Genomic DNA, 17,403 nt, shown 5'->3' on the forward strand with positions numbered 1-17,403 from the left:
TGCCCAAGAAAACTCCCCTTCAACTGATTGGCTACTCACAGCAGATCCCATCATTGCGGTGATCACATATGAAATCTCAACAGGGAAGTGACCACAACATCACAGGACTGCCAAAACACTGAGTATCATGGCCCAGCCCAGGTGACACACAATCTTAACCATCGCAGTGGGGACCTGTCCTGTGCACATGTTTAAGAGCATCCCTGACCTCTACCCATTACATTCCAGCACTCTACGTCTCAACTGTGAGAACTCTAAATGCATTCAGACATTACCAATTGTCCCCTAGGGGGTAAAATAGCCCCAGTTGAGAACAATTGCTCTAGATGGTGCAGAAGTTGATGCCCTTAACATTACAGGAGAGAGGAAAAACAGGAAAAGCAACATTTAAGGGAGAATAAAACATCAGTTTATTACGGCAAGAATTGAGTTAGAGGAGATTACTGAACACTTCATTGGTGCTATTACCTCAGAGGTGAACTACATTGGGTTGGCATTCATCAGTCTGCACTTGTGACAGTGTTGCTGTTGTTGTTGTTAGGTGCCATCGAGTCAGTTCCGACTCAGCGACCCCATGCACAACGGAACAAAACACTGCCCGGTCCTGTAAAAAAAAAGCCATCCTTAAAATCGTTGTTATGCTTCAGCTCATTGTTGCAGCCACTGTGCCAGTCCACCTCGTTGAGGGTCTTCCTCTTTTCCACCGACCCTGTACTCTGCCAAGCACGATGTCCTTCTCCAGGGACTGATCCTTCCTGACAACATGTCCAAAGTATGTAAGACGCAGTCTCACTATCCTTGCCTCTAAGGAGCATTCTGGTTGTACTTCTTCTAAGACAGATTTGTTTGTTCTTTTAGCAGTCCATGGTATATTCAATGTTCTTCGCCAACACCACAATTCAAAGGCGTCAACTCTTCTTCGGTCTTCCTTATTCCCTGTCCAGCTTTCCCATGCATATGATGTGATTGAAAATACCATGCCTTGGATCAGGCACACCTCAGTCTTCAGGGTGACATCTTTGCTCTTCAATACTTTGAAGAGGTCCTTTGCAGCAGATTTTCCCAATGCAATGCGTCTTTTGATTTCTTGACTGCTGCTTCCATGGCTGTTGACTGTGGATCCAAGTAAAATGAAATCCTTGACAACTTCAACCTTTTCTCCGTTTATCACGATGTTACTCATTGGTCCAGTTGTGAGGATTTTTGTTTTCTTTTTGTTGAGGTGTAATCCACACAGAAGGCTGTGGTCTTTGATCTTCATCAGTAAGTGCTTCAAATCCTCTTCACTTTCAGCAAGCAAAGTTGTGTCATCTGCATAACGCAGATTGTTAATGAGTCTTCCTCCAATCCTGATGGCACATTCTTCTTCATATAGTCCAGATTCGAGTATTATTTCTTCAGCATACAGATTAAATAGTTATGGTGAAAGAATACAACCCTGACGCACACCTTTCCTGACTTTAAGCCAATCAGTATCCCCTTGTTCTGTCCGAACGAATGTCTCTTGATCTATGTACAGGTTCCTCATGAGCACAATTAAGTGTTCTGGAATTCCCATTCTTTGCAGTGTTATCCATAGTTTAAGATCCACACAGTCGAATGCCTTTGCATAATCAAATAAAACACAGGTAAACATTCTTCTGGTATTCTCTGCTTTCAGCCAGGATCCATTTGACATTAGCAATGATATCCCTGGTTCCACATCCTCTTCTGAAACCGGCCTGAATTTCTGACAGTTCCCTGTCGATATACTGCTGCAGCCATTTTTGAGTGATCTTCAGCAAAATTTTGCTTACGTATGATATTAATGATATTGTTGTATAATTTCCACATTCGGTTGGATCACCTTTCTTGGGAATAGGCATAAATATGGATGTCTTCCAGTCAGTTGGGCAGGAACCTGTCTTCCATATTTCTTGGCATAGACCAGTGAGCACCTCCAGAGATGCATCTGTTTGTTGAAACATCTCAACTGATATTCCATCAATTCCTGGAGCCTTGTTTTTTGCCAGTGTCTTCAGAGCAGCTTGGATTTCTTCCTTCAGTACCATCGGTTCCTGATCATATGCCACCTCTTGAAATGGTTGAATATCGACTAGTTCTTTTTGGTATAATGACTCTGTGTATTCCTTCCATCTTCTTTTGATGTTTCCCGCATCATTTAACATTTTCCCCACAGAATCCTTCACTATTGCAACTCGAGGCTTGAATTTTTTTTTTTTCAGTTCTTGCAGCTTGAGAAACACCGAGCATGTTCTTCCCTTTTGGTTTTCCATCTCCAGCTCATTGCACATGTCATTATAATACTTTACTTTGTCTTCTTGAGAGGCCCTTTGAAATCTTCAGTTTGTTTACTTCGTCAATTCTTCCTTTTGCTTTAGCTGCTCGACACTCAAGAGCAAGTTTCAGAGTCTCCTCTGACATCCATCTTGGTCTTTTCTTTCTTTCCTCTCTTTTCAGTGACCTCTTGCTTTCTTCATGAATGATGTCCTTGATGTCATTCCACAACTCGTCTGGTCTTCGGTCACTAGTGTTCAGTGCGTCAAATCTATTCTTCAGATGGTCTCTAAATTCAGGTGGGATATATTCAAGGTCATATTTTGGCTCTTGTGGACTTGCTCTGATTTTCTTCAGTTTCAGCTTGAACTTGCATATGAACAATTGATGGTCTGTTCCACAGTTGGCCCCTGGCCTTGTTCTGACTGATGATATTGAGCTTTTCTGTCATCTCTTTCCACAGATGTAGTCAATTTGATTTCTGTGTGTTCCACCTGGTGAGGTCCATGTGTATAGTCGCTGTTTATGTTGGTGAAAGAAGGTATTTGCAATGAAGAAGTCGTTGGTCTTGCAAAACTCTATCATTCGATCTCCGGCATTGTTTCTGTCACCAAGGGCATATTTTCCAACTACTGATCCTTCTTCTTTTTTTCCAACTTTCGCATTCCAATCGCCAGTAATTATCAATGCACCTTTATTGCATGTTCGATCAATTTCAGACTGCAGCAGCTGATAAAAATCTTCCATTTCTTCATCTTTGGCCCTAGTGGTTGGTGCATAAATTTGAATAATAGTTGTATTAATTGGTCTTCCTTGTAGGCATATGGATATTATCCTATCACTGACAGCATTATACTTTAGATCTTGAAACATTCTTTTTGATGATGAATGCAACACTATTCCTCTTCGAGTTGTCATTCCCAGCATAGTAGACTATATGATTGTCTGATTCAAAATGGCAAATAGCAGTCCATTTCAGCTCCCTAATGCCTAGGATATCGATGTTTATGCGTTCCATTTCATTTTTACCAATTTCCAATTTTCCTAGATTCATTCGTACGTTCCAGGTTCCGATTTTTAATGGATGTTTGCAGCTGTTTCTTCTCATTTTGAGTCGTGCCACATCAGCACACGAAGGCCCCGAAAGCTTTACTCCATCCACGTCATTAAGGTCGATTCTACTTTGAGGAGGCAGCTCTTTCCCACTCATCTTTTGAGTGCCTTCCAACCGGGGGGGCTCATTTCCAGCAGTATATCAGGCAATGTTCTGGTGCTATTCATAAGGTTTTCACTGGCTAATGCTTTTCAGAAATCGACTGCTGGTTCCTTCTTCCTAGTCTGTCTTAGTCTGTGACAGTATAATCAATTAGTTGGACAGATAGAGAAATTGCTGCATAGAGAGTTAAGAATTAGAAAGACAAGATGATGCTTTGCTGAATTCTACTCATGATTCTTCAGTTCTCAGTTATAGGGCCCCCACCAGACATAAGTTGTTCATAGACACTGTACCCATCCATCACAACATTAGCTACCATTGTAAGTAAATTTATGTATGATTATTTTGTTGATGAGTGTTCAGAATCCCATCCACTCCTGATATTTTAGGTACTTCACACTATCCCTTAGCCCTTCTTTTTCCTGTATATCCCAATGTCTGCATGCAAGATTATAATTTCTGATATAGTTCAACACATTCCCATATCTTTTAATGTAAATGAGGCCCACTCATCACCTCACATTCCCCTTTGGGTATTGCTCCAAACTTTTAAATATTTGGTCTGCACTTGCATTTTCTTTTCCACACTGCTTACTCTCTTCTCAACCAACCTGATTTGGAGTCTTTCTACCTCCATCACAGTCACTCACCCCAAGGTCTGCAGTGATCTCATGTGCTCAGTAGAGTCTAAAGGACGTTTCCAGTCTTCAAACTGCTCAATTTTTTCAGTAGCAAAGTTACTAATGACTGCATTCTCTTTCTTGAAATAGGGACCTTACTCTGCTTTCATGGCATGGTAGACTCCAGGTGACCCATAAACCTGCAAAAGGTAGCTTAACCAAAATACTTTTCATTTTTGTCACAATGGGGTTTTGAAGGATAAGGTTATTGAGAGTTCTTGAAGCATTAATTAACACATCCCTTAGGGAGAAGCTCCTAACTTTGAAATTAAACCTTGTTAAAGAGAGGCAAGCTACGGCAATGTATCAAGCAGCATGTGGAGTCCTGGGAGACTTCTTTAATGAAAGATGAGAGAACTTGTTTAATTTCCAGGAGAAAGACTTTGTTGACTGCAAGTGTTTGAACATACTAGATAAAGAAGGAATAATTAGAGAAAGAAATTCACCTGTCTCCACAAATCCCTTCAGGGAGAGAGAATTGGCAGAAAGTTTTCTTTCTATTATTATCTTTACCCCAAGGGAGCTGAATTGTATAAAGAGTAAAATGACAATTGAACAATTTATTTAATAAGATGCTCTGAGAATTCAGCCCCTGAATTCCTGGAAATTTTAAATTAGCTCCCACGGCCCCTAAAGCAAACCATCCTGGACCTCCGGAGTTGTGAGTTCGGCACTGTCTGCTTGGTGTATCTCCCTGTACTTTCTCGGGAAAATCATTGTAGCAGAAAAAGCAAAGGCACCCAAGGGCTTCAATGATGCTGAAAGCCAGTAAAGTATTCTGGTGAGGGCTCTGTGGGGAAGAAATAAACAGTGAAGGAAAAACCCTTATTAGGCCCAAGCACCAGGGACACAGACAAGAACTGTGGTTCTGAAAGTGTGGTTCCTGAACAAGCAGATTCAGCACCACCTGGGAGCTTGTTAGAAATGCAAATCTTTGGCCTGCACCTCAGATCTACTAAATCTGAAATTCCCCCAGTAGTGGGTCCCAGACATTGGTGTTTTTGTAAACCTACGGGTGAATCTTATCCTTTTTTTTTTTTTTTTTTAATGCCATCAGTTAGGCCATGGTTTTCTCTGTACATTGCCAGGCCATGAACAGGGGCAATAAGTGTCACAGGTATGATGATGGAATACTACACTTTTTGATGGGGTCCTGGGCTCAGAAAAGAGAAAGTTTTCATTATATTCTTGGAAAAGACCTCCATAGAGAGGTTGATGCTTAACCTGAGATTTTCAACAGTAACACCTTCCTGGGTGGTTGGGGCATGGAACAGGTATTCCAAGGGTAGGAGGTTTTGTGGACAACTGGACATAGCAATCTGGAAAATGTCATCTGTTGTAGCTGGATGAAGTGGCCTTTTCCAGCTGGGAAGAGGGGTGGTGTGGAACAAAAGCGAATATCAATACAGCTAGGAAGAATTCATAGAACTTTCAAGTCAACCCACCTCTTGGATTCTCTAACACAGAGGAGATTTGCACAGACTTTTTAGGCCAGTGGTTCTCAATCCCAGCATCACATTAGAACCAGCCCCCAAAATTCTGATTCACTTGGTCTTAGGTGGGGCCTGAGCATGGTGGCCCCATGTGTTATAGAGTAGAACTGATTCATAGAGCTTTCTTGGCTTGACTTGGAATGGATGAATGTCAACTAACAATAACAATCTTTACAGGAGCAGATTGTTAGGTCTTTCTTCTGTGATGCCACTGGGTGGGTTCAACTGCCAATGTTTTTTTTTTTTTTTTCTTTTCTTTTTTATTGTGAGTTAGGTGAAAGTTTGCAGCTAGAGTTAATTTCTCATACGATAATTTATACACATTGTTTTGTGACATTATGCAATTTGTGACAAATGCAATACCCACCATGTGACAGCACACTCCCCCTTTCCACCACGTGTTCCCTGTGTCCATTCAACCAATTCGTGTCCCTTCCTGTCTTCTCACATTTGGCCTCCTGTATCTGATTGAACAAAGAGACACACTCCTCACATGTAGGTGAATCTTATCAAGCACAGCTGAACTTTGGGAACAACTGCCCTAGGGGATTTGCTAAAACGCACCAATGAAGGACTCACACAGGGCTGCATCTTCAGAGATTTAACGGCTCTCCACCTCCCAGTGCTTATCTACAAATAGTGACACATTTGTTTTCGACATTATAATACTGATGCACCCTTTCTTTGTCATTATATTGCATTTGTTTGAATTAGCAGAACATTATTAAATACTTATCATTCCTAGCATTAGTCCTTTGAATATTCATTAATTGCCATTTCTTAATGCTTCCATGTTGGATGCTATCTCTCATTTAAAAATCAACATCTTTTATCGTTTTAAAGATATATCCTTATTTTTCTAGTTTGAGAGCCTGAATCACCTTCCTACTCAACACACACACCACCATTGTAGTGATGCTTGTTAAAAATGATCAAATATATTTTGATTTCTACTGAACCAAACATTTGACCTCTTAAAGTCACAAGACCAAGACTCCGATTCGGTACTTAAACAAATAAAATTTATTAAAGGAATGAACTGTTCAGTTTTCCTGTAATGGTATGCTCTGCCTTTCAGCCAAAACAAGGAGATATTTAATGAGTGAGTACAAATAATTTTACTTCACAGCAAAGGAAGGAAAGGAGGTAAGATTTACAAGGCTGGCAATTAACTGTGAAACTTTATATCAATTTCTAGTCTAACACAAATCACTCATTGTTCATACTAAGACATTGTTTCTAAAATGGAAAGTATAAACAATTTTGACGTGAAAGTTTAGTGATATGGAAAAACAAATCAAACCCGTTGCTGTCGAATAATTGGTGATATATTTATAGTGTTGTTCAGATTCTCTATTTTCTTATTGATCTTTCTCGATATTCTGTCCATTATTGAGAGTGGTGTTTTGAAGTCTCAAACTATTTTTGTAGAATTATCTATTTCTCACTTCAGTTCTGTCAGTGTTCACCTCATATATTTTGAGGTTCTTTTGGTAGGTGCATAGATGTTTATAATTGTTATATCTTCTTGATTGACCTTTTTATCATTTTATAACACCCTACTTTGTTTCATCTGATTTTGTAAATGGATTAATCTCCAATAAACAGAATGAATAAAAGAACAAATAAAAACAAACAAACAAAAAACATGATGCAACAACACGCTGTAAATGAGACTCACTTTAGATTCAAGAACACAAATAACTTGAAGAAATGTTCCATGTAAATAGTAGCCAAAACACAGATGTGGCGGCTGTACTAATATTAGACAAACTAGACTAAGTCAAGAACTGTTACATGAGGCAAAGATGGACATTAAATAATGGTAAAAGTGTCAATTCATTAAGAACTATAAGAATTATAAACATATATGCACCTAAACACAGAGCAGAAAAATACATGAAGCAAATATTGACAGAATTGAAGGGAAAAATGGAAAGTTTTACAATAGTTGGAAACTTCAAAACACAAATTTCAATAATGATTAGAACATCTAGACAAAAAAAAAAAAAAAAAAAAGAACCAGTAAGGAAATACAGAACTTGAACCCTATGAAGCAACTAGACCTAAAAGACATTTATAGAAAATGCCATCCTTGCCCTTGTCTTTTGGCAAAAATTAAGGGAAAAATAAATGTTATAGGATAAATATCTACTAGCTGAGAGACTTAACAACAGTGAGAAATCTGGCTTATAAAAATCGGCAAAGGAAAAAAATCCGGGCAATGAGATGTCATCCCAGGCAGTCTTACCTATCCTTGATGCTTCCATAGTTAGTTTACGTCTGGTTGTACCATATGGTTGTCCCAAGATATTGGTCCAACAGTCCTATGTTGGAAGATAACAGGATGGTATAAAAGTAAACAAGGTGGTATAAAAGGGCATAAAAGAAACTCTTACAATTCAACAACTACACCCAAATAACATAATAAGAAATGGGCAAAAGATGTGAATAGACACTTCTATAAGAGAGATATACAAAGGGGCATGAAGCACCTGAAAGATGCTCAACATCATTAGTCATTAAGGAAATTAAAATCAAAACAGGTTGAGATACAACTTCACTTCCATGAAAATGACTTTAATAATGAAGTTGTTAGGTTGTTAGGTGCCATGGAGCTAGTTCTAACTGATAGCAGCCCTATGTACGAAAGAACAAAATACTGCCTGATCCTGTGCCATCCTCCCAATCGTTGTTATGCTTGAGCCCATTGTTGCAGCCACTGTGTCAATCCATCTTGTTAAGGGTCTTCCTCTTTTTCACTGCCTCTCTATTTTACCAAGCATGATGCCCTTCTCCAGGGACTGATCTCTCCTGATAACATGTCCAAAGTATGTGAGACGTAATCTCCCCATCCATATTTCCAAGGAGCATTCTGGTTCTGCTTCTTTCAAGACAGATTTGTTCATTCTTTTGGCAGTCCATGATATATTCAATATTCTTTGCCAATACCACAATTCAAAGGAGCCAATTCTTCTGTCTTCCTTATTCATCATCCAGCTTTGTCATGCATATGAGACGACTTAAAAACTATGGCTTGGGTCAGTAGTACCATAGGCTTCAAGGTGACGTCTTCGCTTTTCAACACTTTAAAGAGGTATTTTGCAGCAGATTTGTCCAATGCAGTGCAACTTTTGATTTCTTGACTGCTGCTTCCTTAAGTGTTGATTCTGGATCCAAGTAAAATGAAATCCTTGACAACTTTATCTTTTCTCTGTTTATCATGATGTTTCTTATTGGTACAGTTGTGAGGATTTTTGTTTTCTTTATGTTGAGGTGTAATCCATACTGAAGGCTGTGGTCTTTTATCTTCATCAGTAAGAGCTTCAAGTCCCCTTCACTTTCAAAAGCATGGTTACGTCATCTGTATATTGCAGGTTGTTAATGAGCCTTCCTGCAGTCTTGATGCCCTGTTCTTCGTACAGTCAAGCTTCTCGGATTACTTTTTCATTATATAGATTGAATAAGTATGATGAAATGATACAACCCTGACACACACCTTCCCTGACTTTAAACAGCACAGTATCCCCATGTTTTGTTCCAACCATTGCCTCTTGATCTATGTACAGGGTCCTCAGGAGAACAATTAACTGTTCTGGAATTCCCATTCTTCAAAATCTTGTCCATAATTTGTTACGATCCACATAGTGGAATGCCTTTGCATAGTCAATAAAACACAGGTAGACATCTTTCTGGTATTCTCTGACATCTTTCTGATCCATTTGACATCAGCAATTATATACCTCGTTCAACCTTCTCCTCCGAATGCACCTTGGATTTCTGGCAGTTCCCTGTTGATATACTGCTACAGCGGCTGAATGAACTTCAGCAAAATTTTACTTGCATGTGATATTAATGATATTGTTCAATGATTTCTTCATTCTGTTGAATCACTTTTCTTGGGAATAGGCATAAATTGGATCTCTTCCACTCAGTTGGCCTGGTAGCTGTCTTACAAATTTATTGGCATGGATGAGTGAGCACTTCCAGTGTTGAATACATTTGTCGAAACATCTTAATCGGTATATTCTGTCATCTCCTGGAGCCTTGTTTTTCGGCAAAGCCTTCAGTACAGCTTGAACTTCTTCCTTCAGTACCATCAGTTGCTGACCATATGCTACCTCCTGAAATGGTTCAATGTCAAACTATTATTTTTTGGCATACTGTATTCCTTCGTTCTTTTTTTAATGCTTCCTGCATCATTTAATATTTTCCCCATAGAATCCTTCAGTATTGCAACTCGATGCTTGAATTTTTTCTTCAGTTCTTTCAGCTTCAGAAATGGTAAGCATGTTCTTTCCTTTGGTTTTCTACCTCCAGGTAGTTGTGCAAGTAATTATAATAGTTTATTTTGACTTCTCGAGCTACCCTTTGAAATCTTCTATTCAGCTCTTTTATTTAGTCATTTCTCACTTTTGCATTAGCTACTCAAGGTTCAAAATCAAGTTTCAGAGTCTCTTCTGACATCCATTTTGATCTTTTCTTTGTTTCCTGACTTTTTAATGACCTTTTGCTTTCTTCACGTATGATGTCCTTGATGGCATTCCACAACTTGTCTGGTCTTTGGTCATCAGCATTCAACGCATCAAATCTATTCTTGAGATTGTCTGTAAATTCAGGAGGGATATGTTCAAGGTCATACTTGATTTCTCATGGACTTGTTCTAATTTTCTTCAGTTTAAACCTAAACTTGTATATAAGGGATTGATGGTCTGCTCCACAGTCGGCCCCTGTCCTTGTTGTGACTAATGATATTGAGCTTTTGCATTGACTCTTTCCACAGATGTAGTTGATTTGATTCCTGTGTATTCCACCTGGTGAAGTCCACGTGTATAGTCTCCACTTGTGTTGCAATGAAGAAGTTGTTGGTCTTGCTAAATTCTACCATGTGATCCCTGGCATCATTTCTATCACCAAGGGCATATTTTCCAACCACCAATTCTTCTTCTTTGTTTCCAACTTTCCCATTCCAACTACCAGTAATTATCAATGCATCCTGATTGCATGCTTAATTTCAGACTGCAGAAGTTGGTAAAAAATCTCTAATTTCTTCATCTTTGGCCTTAGTGGTTAGTTTGTAAATTTGAATAATAGTCGAATTAACTGGTCTTCCTTGTAGGCTTATGGATAGTATTTTATCATTGACAGCATTGTACTTCAGGATAGACCTCGAAATGTTCTTTTCGACGATGAATGCAATGTCATTCCTCTTCAAGTTGTCATTCCCAGCATAGTAGACCATATGATTGTCTGACTCAAAATGGCCAATACCAGTCCATGTCAGCTCACCGATGCCTAGTATATCAATTTTTAGGCATTGCATTTCTTCTATGTTGATTTCCAATTTTCCTTGATTTGTACTTTGGACATTCCAAGTTCTGATTATTAAAGGATTTTTTTCAGCTGTTTCTTCTCATTCTCAGTTGTGCCACATCAGCAAGTGAAGGTCCCAAAAGCTTGGCTCCAACCATGTCATTAGTGTTGACTCTACTTTGAGGAGGTAGCTCTTCCCCTGTTGTCTTTTGAGTGTCAGCTAACCCGAGGGACTCATCTTCTGGCACTGTATCAGACAATGTTCTGCTGCTATTCAAAAGATTTTCAGTGGCTAATTCTTTTCAGAAGTAGACTGCTAGGCCCTTCTTCCTAGTCTCTCTTAGTCTGGAAGCTCAGAGGAAACTTGTCTGACATGGGTGGCCATGCTGGTATTTGACAACTGGTGGCATAGCTTCCAACATCACAGCAAGAGGTAAGCCCCCACAGTATGACAAACTGACAGACACTTGGGTGTAAATAATGATATAAATAATAAAAAAAGAGAAAATAACAGAGTAGGCGAGGATGTATACATATTTCTGGTGGCAATATAAAGTAGAAGAAGAGCTTTCTTTATGAGTTGGGGCCAGGGCTGAGGAAGTCTGAAGCACAAACTCCCCAAGTAGGTCAGTGGGAGTGATGTTTTGTTGGGCCATTAGTTCCACCTCTTGATTTCTGTACCTAAGTATTCTTCTGCACATTGGGAATACAGAATGTTATGATTTATATGATTGTCACTAATTTAAATTATATAATTAATCAAATCCAAACTCATTGACATTAAGTTGATTCCAACTGATAGTGACCCTACAGGACAGAGTAGAGCTGTCCCATAGGGTTTCCAAGGCTGTAATCTTATAGAAGCAGATTGCCACATTTTTCTTCTGCAGAGCAGCTGATAGGTTTGAATCACTAACCTTTTGGTTAGCTGCTGATCTCTTAACCACTGTACCATGAGGGATTCTTCAGTGTGTACAACATCCTTGAAAATTATGTAGTCATAACCGCCTATGTAGTCAAATGTTGCACTATATATGATGACATCTTTAAAATTAATCATCTTCCCATATCTATCACTAATTTTTTTAAACTGTCCCATACTCTTAATCGACTTTAGGCTGTGCTTTCTCTCTCTCCTTCCCTTTCCTGACAAACTTTTGCAAAATAGGTCTATACCTGCCACCTACATTTCTTCAATGCTCAATCACTCTTCAAGCAGCCCGCCTGAATTATTTCTGAACCTGCCCCTTTATTTAGAGAGCCAGGAAATAAATGGAACCGTCTCTAAGATCAACAACGTTTTCATGTCATAAGTGCATGCAAAGGATATTTTTCAGTCCTTGTCTTATTAGTTCATAACACATTAAAACTATTGGACAGCTTGCTTTTCTTCAGATAGAACCAGTTTGCCTCCATAACCTTGGGGACATCAAGTGTCCTATAAAATCAGTGAATATTCTTTAAGGCATACACTCCCTAAAGTGGGATTTCACTCTAAGAAAGATGGTTCCTATGTTTGGTTTCTTGTAGCAGTTAATTTTCCTTAAGGGACATTTTGTTACTTTAAATCAAAACTAAAGAAAGAAGAATTCCTCCTTGGAGGAAATAAATTCATCTCACAAACCCCTCCCTCTCCATTGCTGTCTATAAAGCAACAAAATTGGCAAGAAAATTTTCATTTTTTTTTTTTTTCTTTTTTTGACATTGGCTGCTAACGCAAAGCTCGGATCTACCATCTGCTCCTTGCAAACCCTGTGGGGCAATGCCACTCTGTCCTATAAGATCACTAGGAGTCAGAATTGACTTGAAGGCAGTGGGTTTTTATTTACTTTTTTGTACTCATGGGAGGTGAATTGTTTAGAGAGTGAAAGGACACTAGAACAATTTATTTAATGAACAGCTCTGATATTCAACCCAGGAGACACAATAAATTTTAAACATGTCCTCATTGTCCCTCACCCTGTAAATATTTGATCCCAGCCTTGGTGAAAACCAAATTGGCTTCTCAGAGACAGACCATGGAGAAGAGAAACTGCTTCAGTGATGCCATCAGAAAGAGTTAGTGTGTCCCCTTCAGGGCTGGTGGAGTAAGAAGGAAAAGAGGAATAAAAGCGTGTCCTGGGCCTCATCTCTCTGGTAAGGGCACTGAACCCTCCCATACTTGCTTAGGAGTGTGAGCTCCCTGCGCTTTGAACGCACATTAGTTTCCACTGCGGCCAGGCTTTTCCAGCTCTCATTCTGTTTCTTCTTTGTCTTTCTGGAATCCAGGGACCCTTTTCAAGAAGCGTTGGAAATGGCCGTTTCTTAAATGTATAATTTTCTGATGAAACTCGGATATAACCAACTATGAAACTTTATCTTATCTCTCTCATCAAACATCACTTCTCCATTCTCTTCTATAAATTATAGATTGCTGTTAGATTTCCTACCTCCAGTAATTTATCCATTACCTACTCAAAGAAAATCTAGTATAAGGGAGATATTGTTTATTTTGTTCCTAATGTGTTAGGGTTTTTCTATATATTTCCTAAGTATTTTTCCCCCAAATGAAAATTTACTGGTTTCTAAATATTTCTTTAATGCCCTGCCAACTTACTAACAGCACTTAAAAGTTCTATTTGTATACTATTTCTTCTTCATGTCCTCAATATCATCTACACATAGGATAATTATTTTTGAGGTTTTAGTACTCAGACCCATTTCCTTTTCTCGTTTTAAATGATACAGGAAAATGACAAAAGTGGGATTAAATTGCCTTGGCTTATTTATGAATTTGGCATAAATATTTTAGTGTTTTAATGTAGCCTATCTTGTTGGTTGTGGTTTTAAAACATCCATTGTATATTGGGTTAAGGCAACATTGAGAAAACAAAGTCACAAACTCTGACACACAAGTAAACATAAAATTACCCATGTAAGAGGCACATCAAGGAATAGGAATGGATGCTCTGTTTGTGGGCCTTACGAACTCTGTCCTTCCTATGTGTCATTTTCTGCTCTTCATCTCACTGGCCTCTCAAATCCCTTCCATTACCAAGCTCACTGCCCAACAGGGTACAAAACCTTCTATTCTCTAAGTTTATTGTGCTTGTCCTTTTCTTACTTCCTATGAATAGCAATTACCTATTCTTCCTTTGTCAACTCAAATAATCCTGTTTCAGAGAAATCCTTCCTACTCATGGGTACCAGTTGACAGTTCATTGAATGTTGCAGACTAAATGATATGTCCACAACGATTTTTTTTCTCTATTTAATTAATTTCCATTCTTTATGCATGAATAATACTATTTTTTCTTTTATGGAAAATGTAAACATTTATTTTCAAATCTTAAGTTTGACTTTTAATTTTCTTTGGTATAATTTGCCCTATAGAAGTTTTTAATATTCTAATCTACCCATCATGTATTTTGTAATTAACTCCACTGATTTTAATTTAACACATCCTTATTCAAGAGCATGTATACATGAGCACATACACGCCTTGTATTTGATTTTAATGGTTGTATGCTTTTATTTCCTCCTCCTATGTACAGAGTTCACTTGGCCTTTCCTCTTCTTGGAAGAATCCATTTGGCAGGTGGTTTCTGCAATAGGGAGCCATAGGAATCTTCACTAATTGGAAGAGATGTGTGGAGATCAGAAGAGGTAACAGAACTGTTTTGTTTATAGTTATCACAATTCCATCCTTGCTTTATGGCTGCCCTAATATAAAGGAGCTATTGATAAATGATAGACATGCAAGACAGATTTATTGTGATATTAAAAAAAAAAAAAACAGAAACAATTACCAAGTGCCTACTCTATACCACAGACACAACGCTAGGAAAATGACATGCATCATCTCATTTAATTAACTCATCAGTCTCATTATGTAGGAAATATTGAATGCTCTTATTGGAGAAGGAGGTACCTGCAGCTCAAAGAGATCAAGTAATTTTCTCATGGCCACATAGGCAGAAGTTGGTAGAGCCAAAATTCTACTCCAGGCAGTGTGAGTCAAACACTCATTTTTGAAATCATAGCTTCATACTGTAGCTCAGAAAGGGAACAGTTTATATTGGCAGCCCTGGTAGCATAGTGGTTAAGCACTCAGGTATTAACCAAAAGGTAAGTGGTTTGAATCCACCAGCAATTCTATAGGAAAAAGATGTGGCAGTCTTCTTCCTTAAGGATAACAGCCCTGGAAACATGGTGGGGCAATTCTACTTTGTCCTATAGAGTTGCCTTTTGTTAGAATGAACTCAATGGCAATGGGTTTGAATTTTTAAAATTTTTTTTGGTTATTATTAAAACAGATCCTCCTGTTCACAAAGGCATTTCTAAACCTTGCAAAGAAGGTAATAATAGTAACCAGATTTTTAAAAAAGAAAAAAATAAAGCACCATGAGTTAACTGTTGTGTCAATAGGATGTGACAGGTCACATTTAAGACAGGAATTTTCAACTCAGATGACTTTTAATCACTAATACAGAGTTACCAGAATGGAGGAGGCATGGGGATTATCAGGCAAAAGACCATAATTGGGGGTTCACATAACATGTTTCCACTTAGCTTGGAAGGATAATATTAAAAAAGAAATTGGTTTATGTGTATAAATTCAAATAGGATCGTTAGAACCAGTGAATAGAAGCTAAAAAGAGAGAGATTTCTGCTAAATTAAAGTGTCTGAATAATTATATATATTTAAAATGGAAAAGGGCTACCTGTAACTGAGAGTCACAGTCATTGGACGTACTCAATAGCAAAATGCAGGTGGTATTGTAAAGGCGATGACTAGCTGAGGTACCAGTTGACAGTTTGTTGAATGTTGCTTTTACCTTCTCCAGCCAACAAAATAGCTACATGGAAGCAGAAAACCAAACAAAATTTTCAAAATTCCTCCTGCTGGGCCTCTCAGAGGATCCTGAACTTCAGCCCCTCTTCTTTGGACTCTTCCTGTCCATGTACGTGGTCGCTGTGCTTGGGAACCTGTCCATCATACTGGCCGTCACCTCTGACTCCCACCTCCACACACCCATGTATTTCTTCCTCTTCAACCTTTCCTTTGTTGACATCTGTTGCATCACTACCACGGTCCCAAAGATGCTGGTGAACATCCAGACACAGAACAAAGACATCTCGTACATAGGATGCCTCACTCAGGTGTATTTCTTCATGATTTTTGCTGCACTGGACAATTTTCTCCTGACCATGATGGCCTATGACCGGTTTGTGGCCATTTGTCATCCCCTGCACTACACAGTCATCATGAACCCCCGGCTCTGTGTCTTGTTGGTTCTAGTGTCTTGGGTCATCATTTTTTTGGTCTCCCTGCTTCATATTGTCTTGATCACAAGGCTGAATTTCTGTATAGACACTGAAATGCCACATTTCTTCTGTGAACTGACTCAGATTATCAAAGTGGCCTGTTCTGATACCCACATCAATTATATCTTCTTGTATGTGTTGACTGCCCTGATGGGTGTGTTTCCCCTCTCAGGGATCCTCTTTTCTTACTCTCAGATTGTCTCCTCCTTAATGAGGATGTCCTCTGCCGGGCGCAAGTATAAGGCATTTTCCACCTGTGGGTCTCACCTCTCCGTGGTCTCTTTGTTCTATGGAACTGGTCTTTGGGTCTGCCTCAGTTCTGCTGTGACCCATTCTTCCCAGACAAGCTCTATTGCCTCAGTATTGTACACTGTGGTCACGCCCATGCTGAACCCCTTCATATATAGCCTAAGGAATAAGGATGTGAAGGGAGCCCTGGGAAGGCTCCTTTGTAGAGCAGGCTCTTGTCCACGATGATGGTTACTGGCCCCAAGGCTAAATGGGCCTCATGGTCCCCAAAACCAAATATCATGAATTTAAATGTCCTGATTCCTTTTTCTTCCTCAGAAGACATGCATCATTTCTTCCAATCCCAAAGCAACTATAGTTGGCCTTCTACTTGTTATTGTACCACATTTCCTTAGTAATTTTTTTTCCCTCTTCTTTCTTTCCTATATGCTGTCTTTAAATTCTTTCTTTGGTCAGCTTTCTTTGAGCCATACCTGAAAAATCCAACCTTAGATTTGCCTCACTAATCTTGGCAAGTGCAGACGTGATTTTCCTAAAGCTTAATCTCTCAAACATTGATGCTTTTCACCTTAATTTGGTTATGTGTGTGTTTTTCCCTGAACAAAATAAAATTAAAATCATACAACTGTCACAACCAACTGCTTGTCACATCTGGACTGTTTATTGCTTTACATGTATGATTTTATTTAACCATTCTCATTCACCCCCCTTTTCAGAGTAAGAGTCAGAGATTGGTATGGATTCAAACTGGCAAACTATCATTGAGTTAATACTCCTAACTTTGCTATCCTGCTTTTCATTAGGTCAATGATGTGGTTTCCAAGTTCAAGGGTGGGAATCTAGATTTGATAGATGTTTTTTTCAGATG

At 38.8% G+C, this 17,403-nt stretch overlaps 1 protein-coding gene across 1 annotated transcript; it reads left to right on the forward strand.

The window, feature by feature from the left end:
• The first annotated feature begins 15,484 nt into the window (after positions 1–15,484).
• Positions 15,485–16,975, forward strand: LOC135230869 (olfactory receptor 7D4-like). Its single transcript, XM_064283106.1, has one exon. It carries the CDS (start codon positions 15,822–15,824, stop codon positions 16,761–16,763), a length of 942 nt encoding a protein of 313 aa, XP_064139176.1. The 5' UTR covers positions 15,485–15,821; the 3' UTR covers positions 16,764–16,975.
• The last annotated feature ends 428 nt before the right edge of the window (positions 16,976–17,403 follow it).

This window comes from Loxodonta africana, chromosome 3 (assembly GCF_030014295.1).
Source record: "Loxodonta africana isolate mLoxAfr1 chromosome 3, mLoxAfr1.hap2, whole genome shotgun sequence".
NCBI classification, from domain to species: Eukaryota; Metazoa; Chordata; class Mammalia; order Proboscidea; family Elephantidae; genus Loxodonta; species Loxodonta africana.

Bases quoted from the DNA above. Each gene is read 5' to 3' on its own strand.
- LOC135230869 (XM_064283106.1), top strand. From the start codon at position 15,822: ATGGAAGCAGAAAACCAAACAAAATTTTCAAAATTCCTCCTGCTGGGC.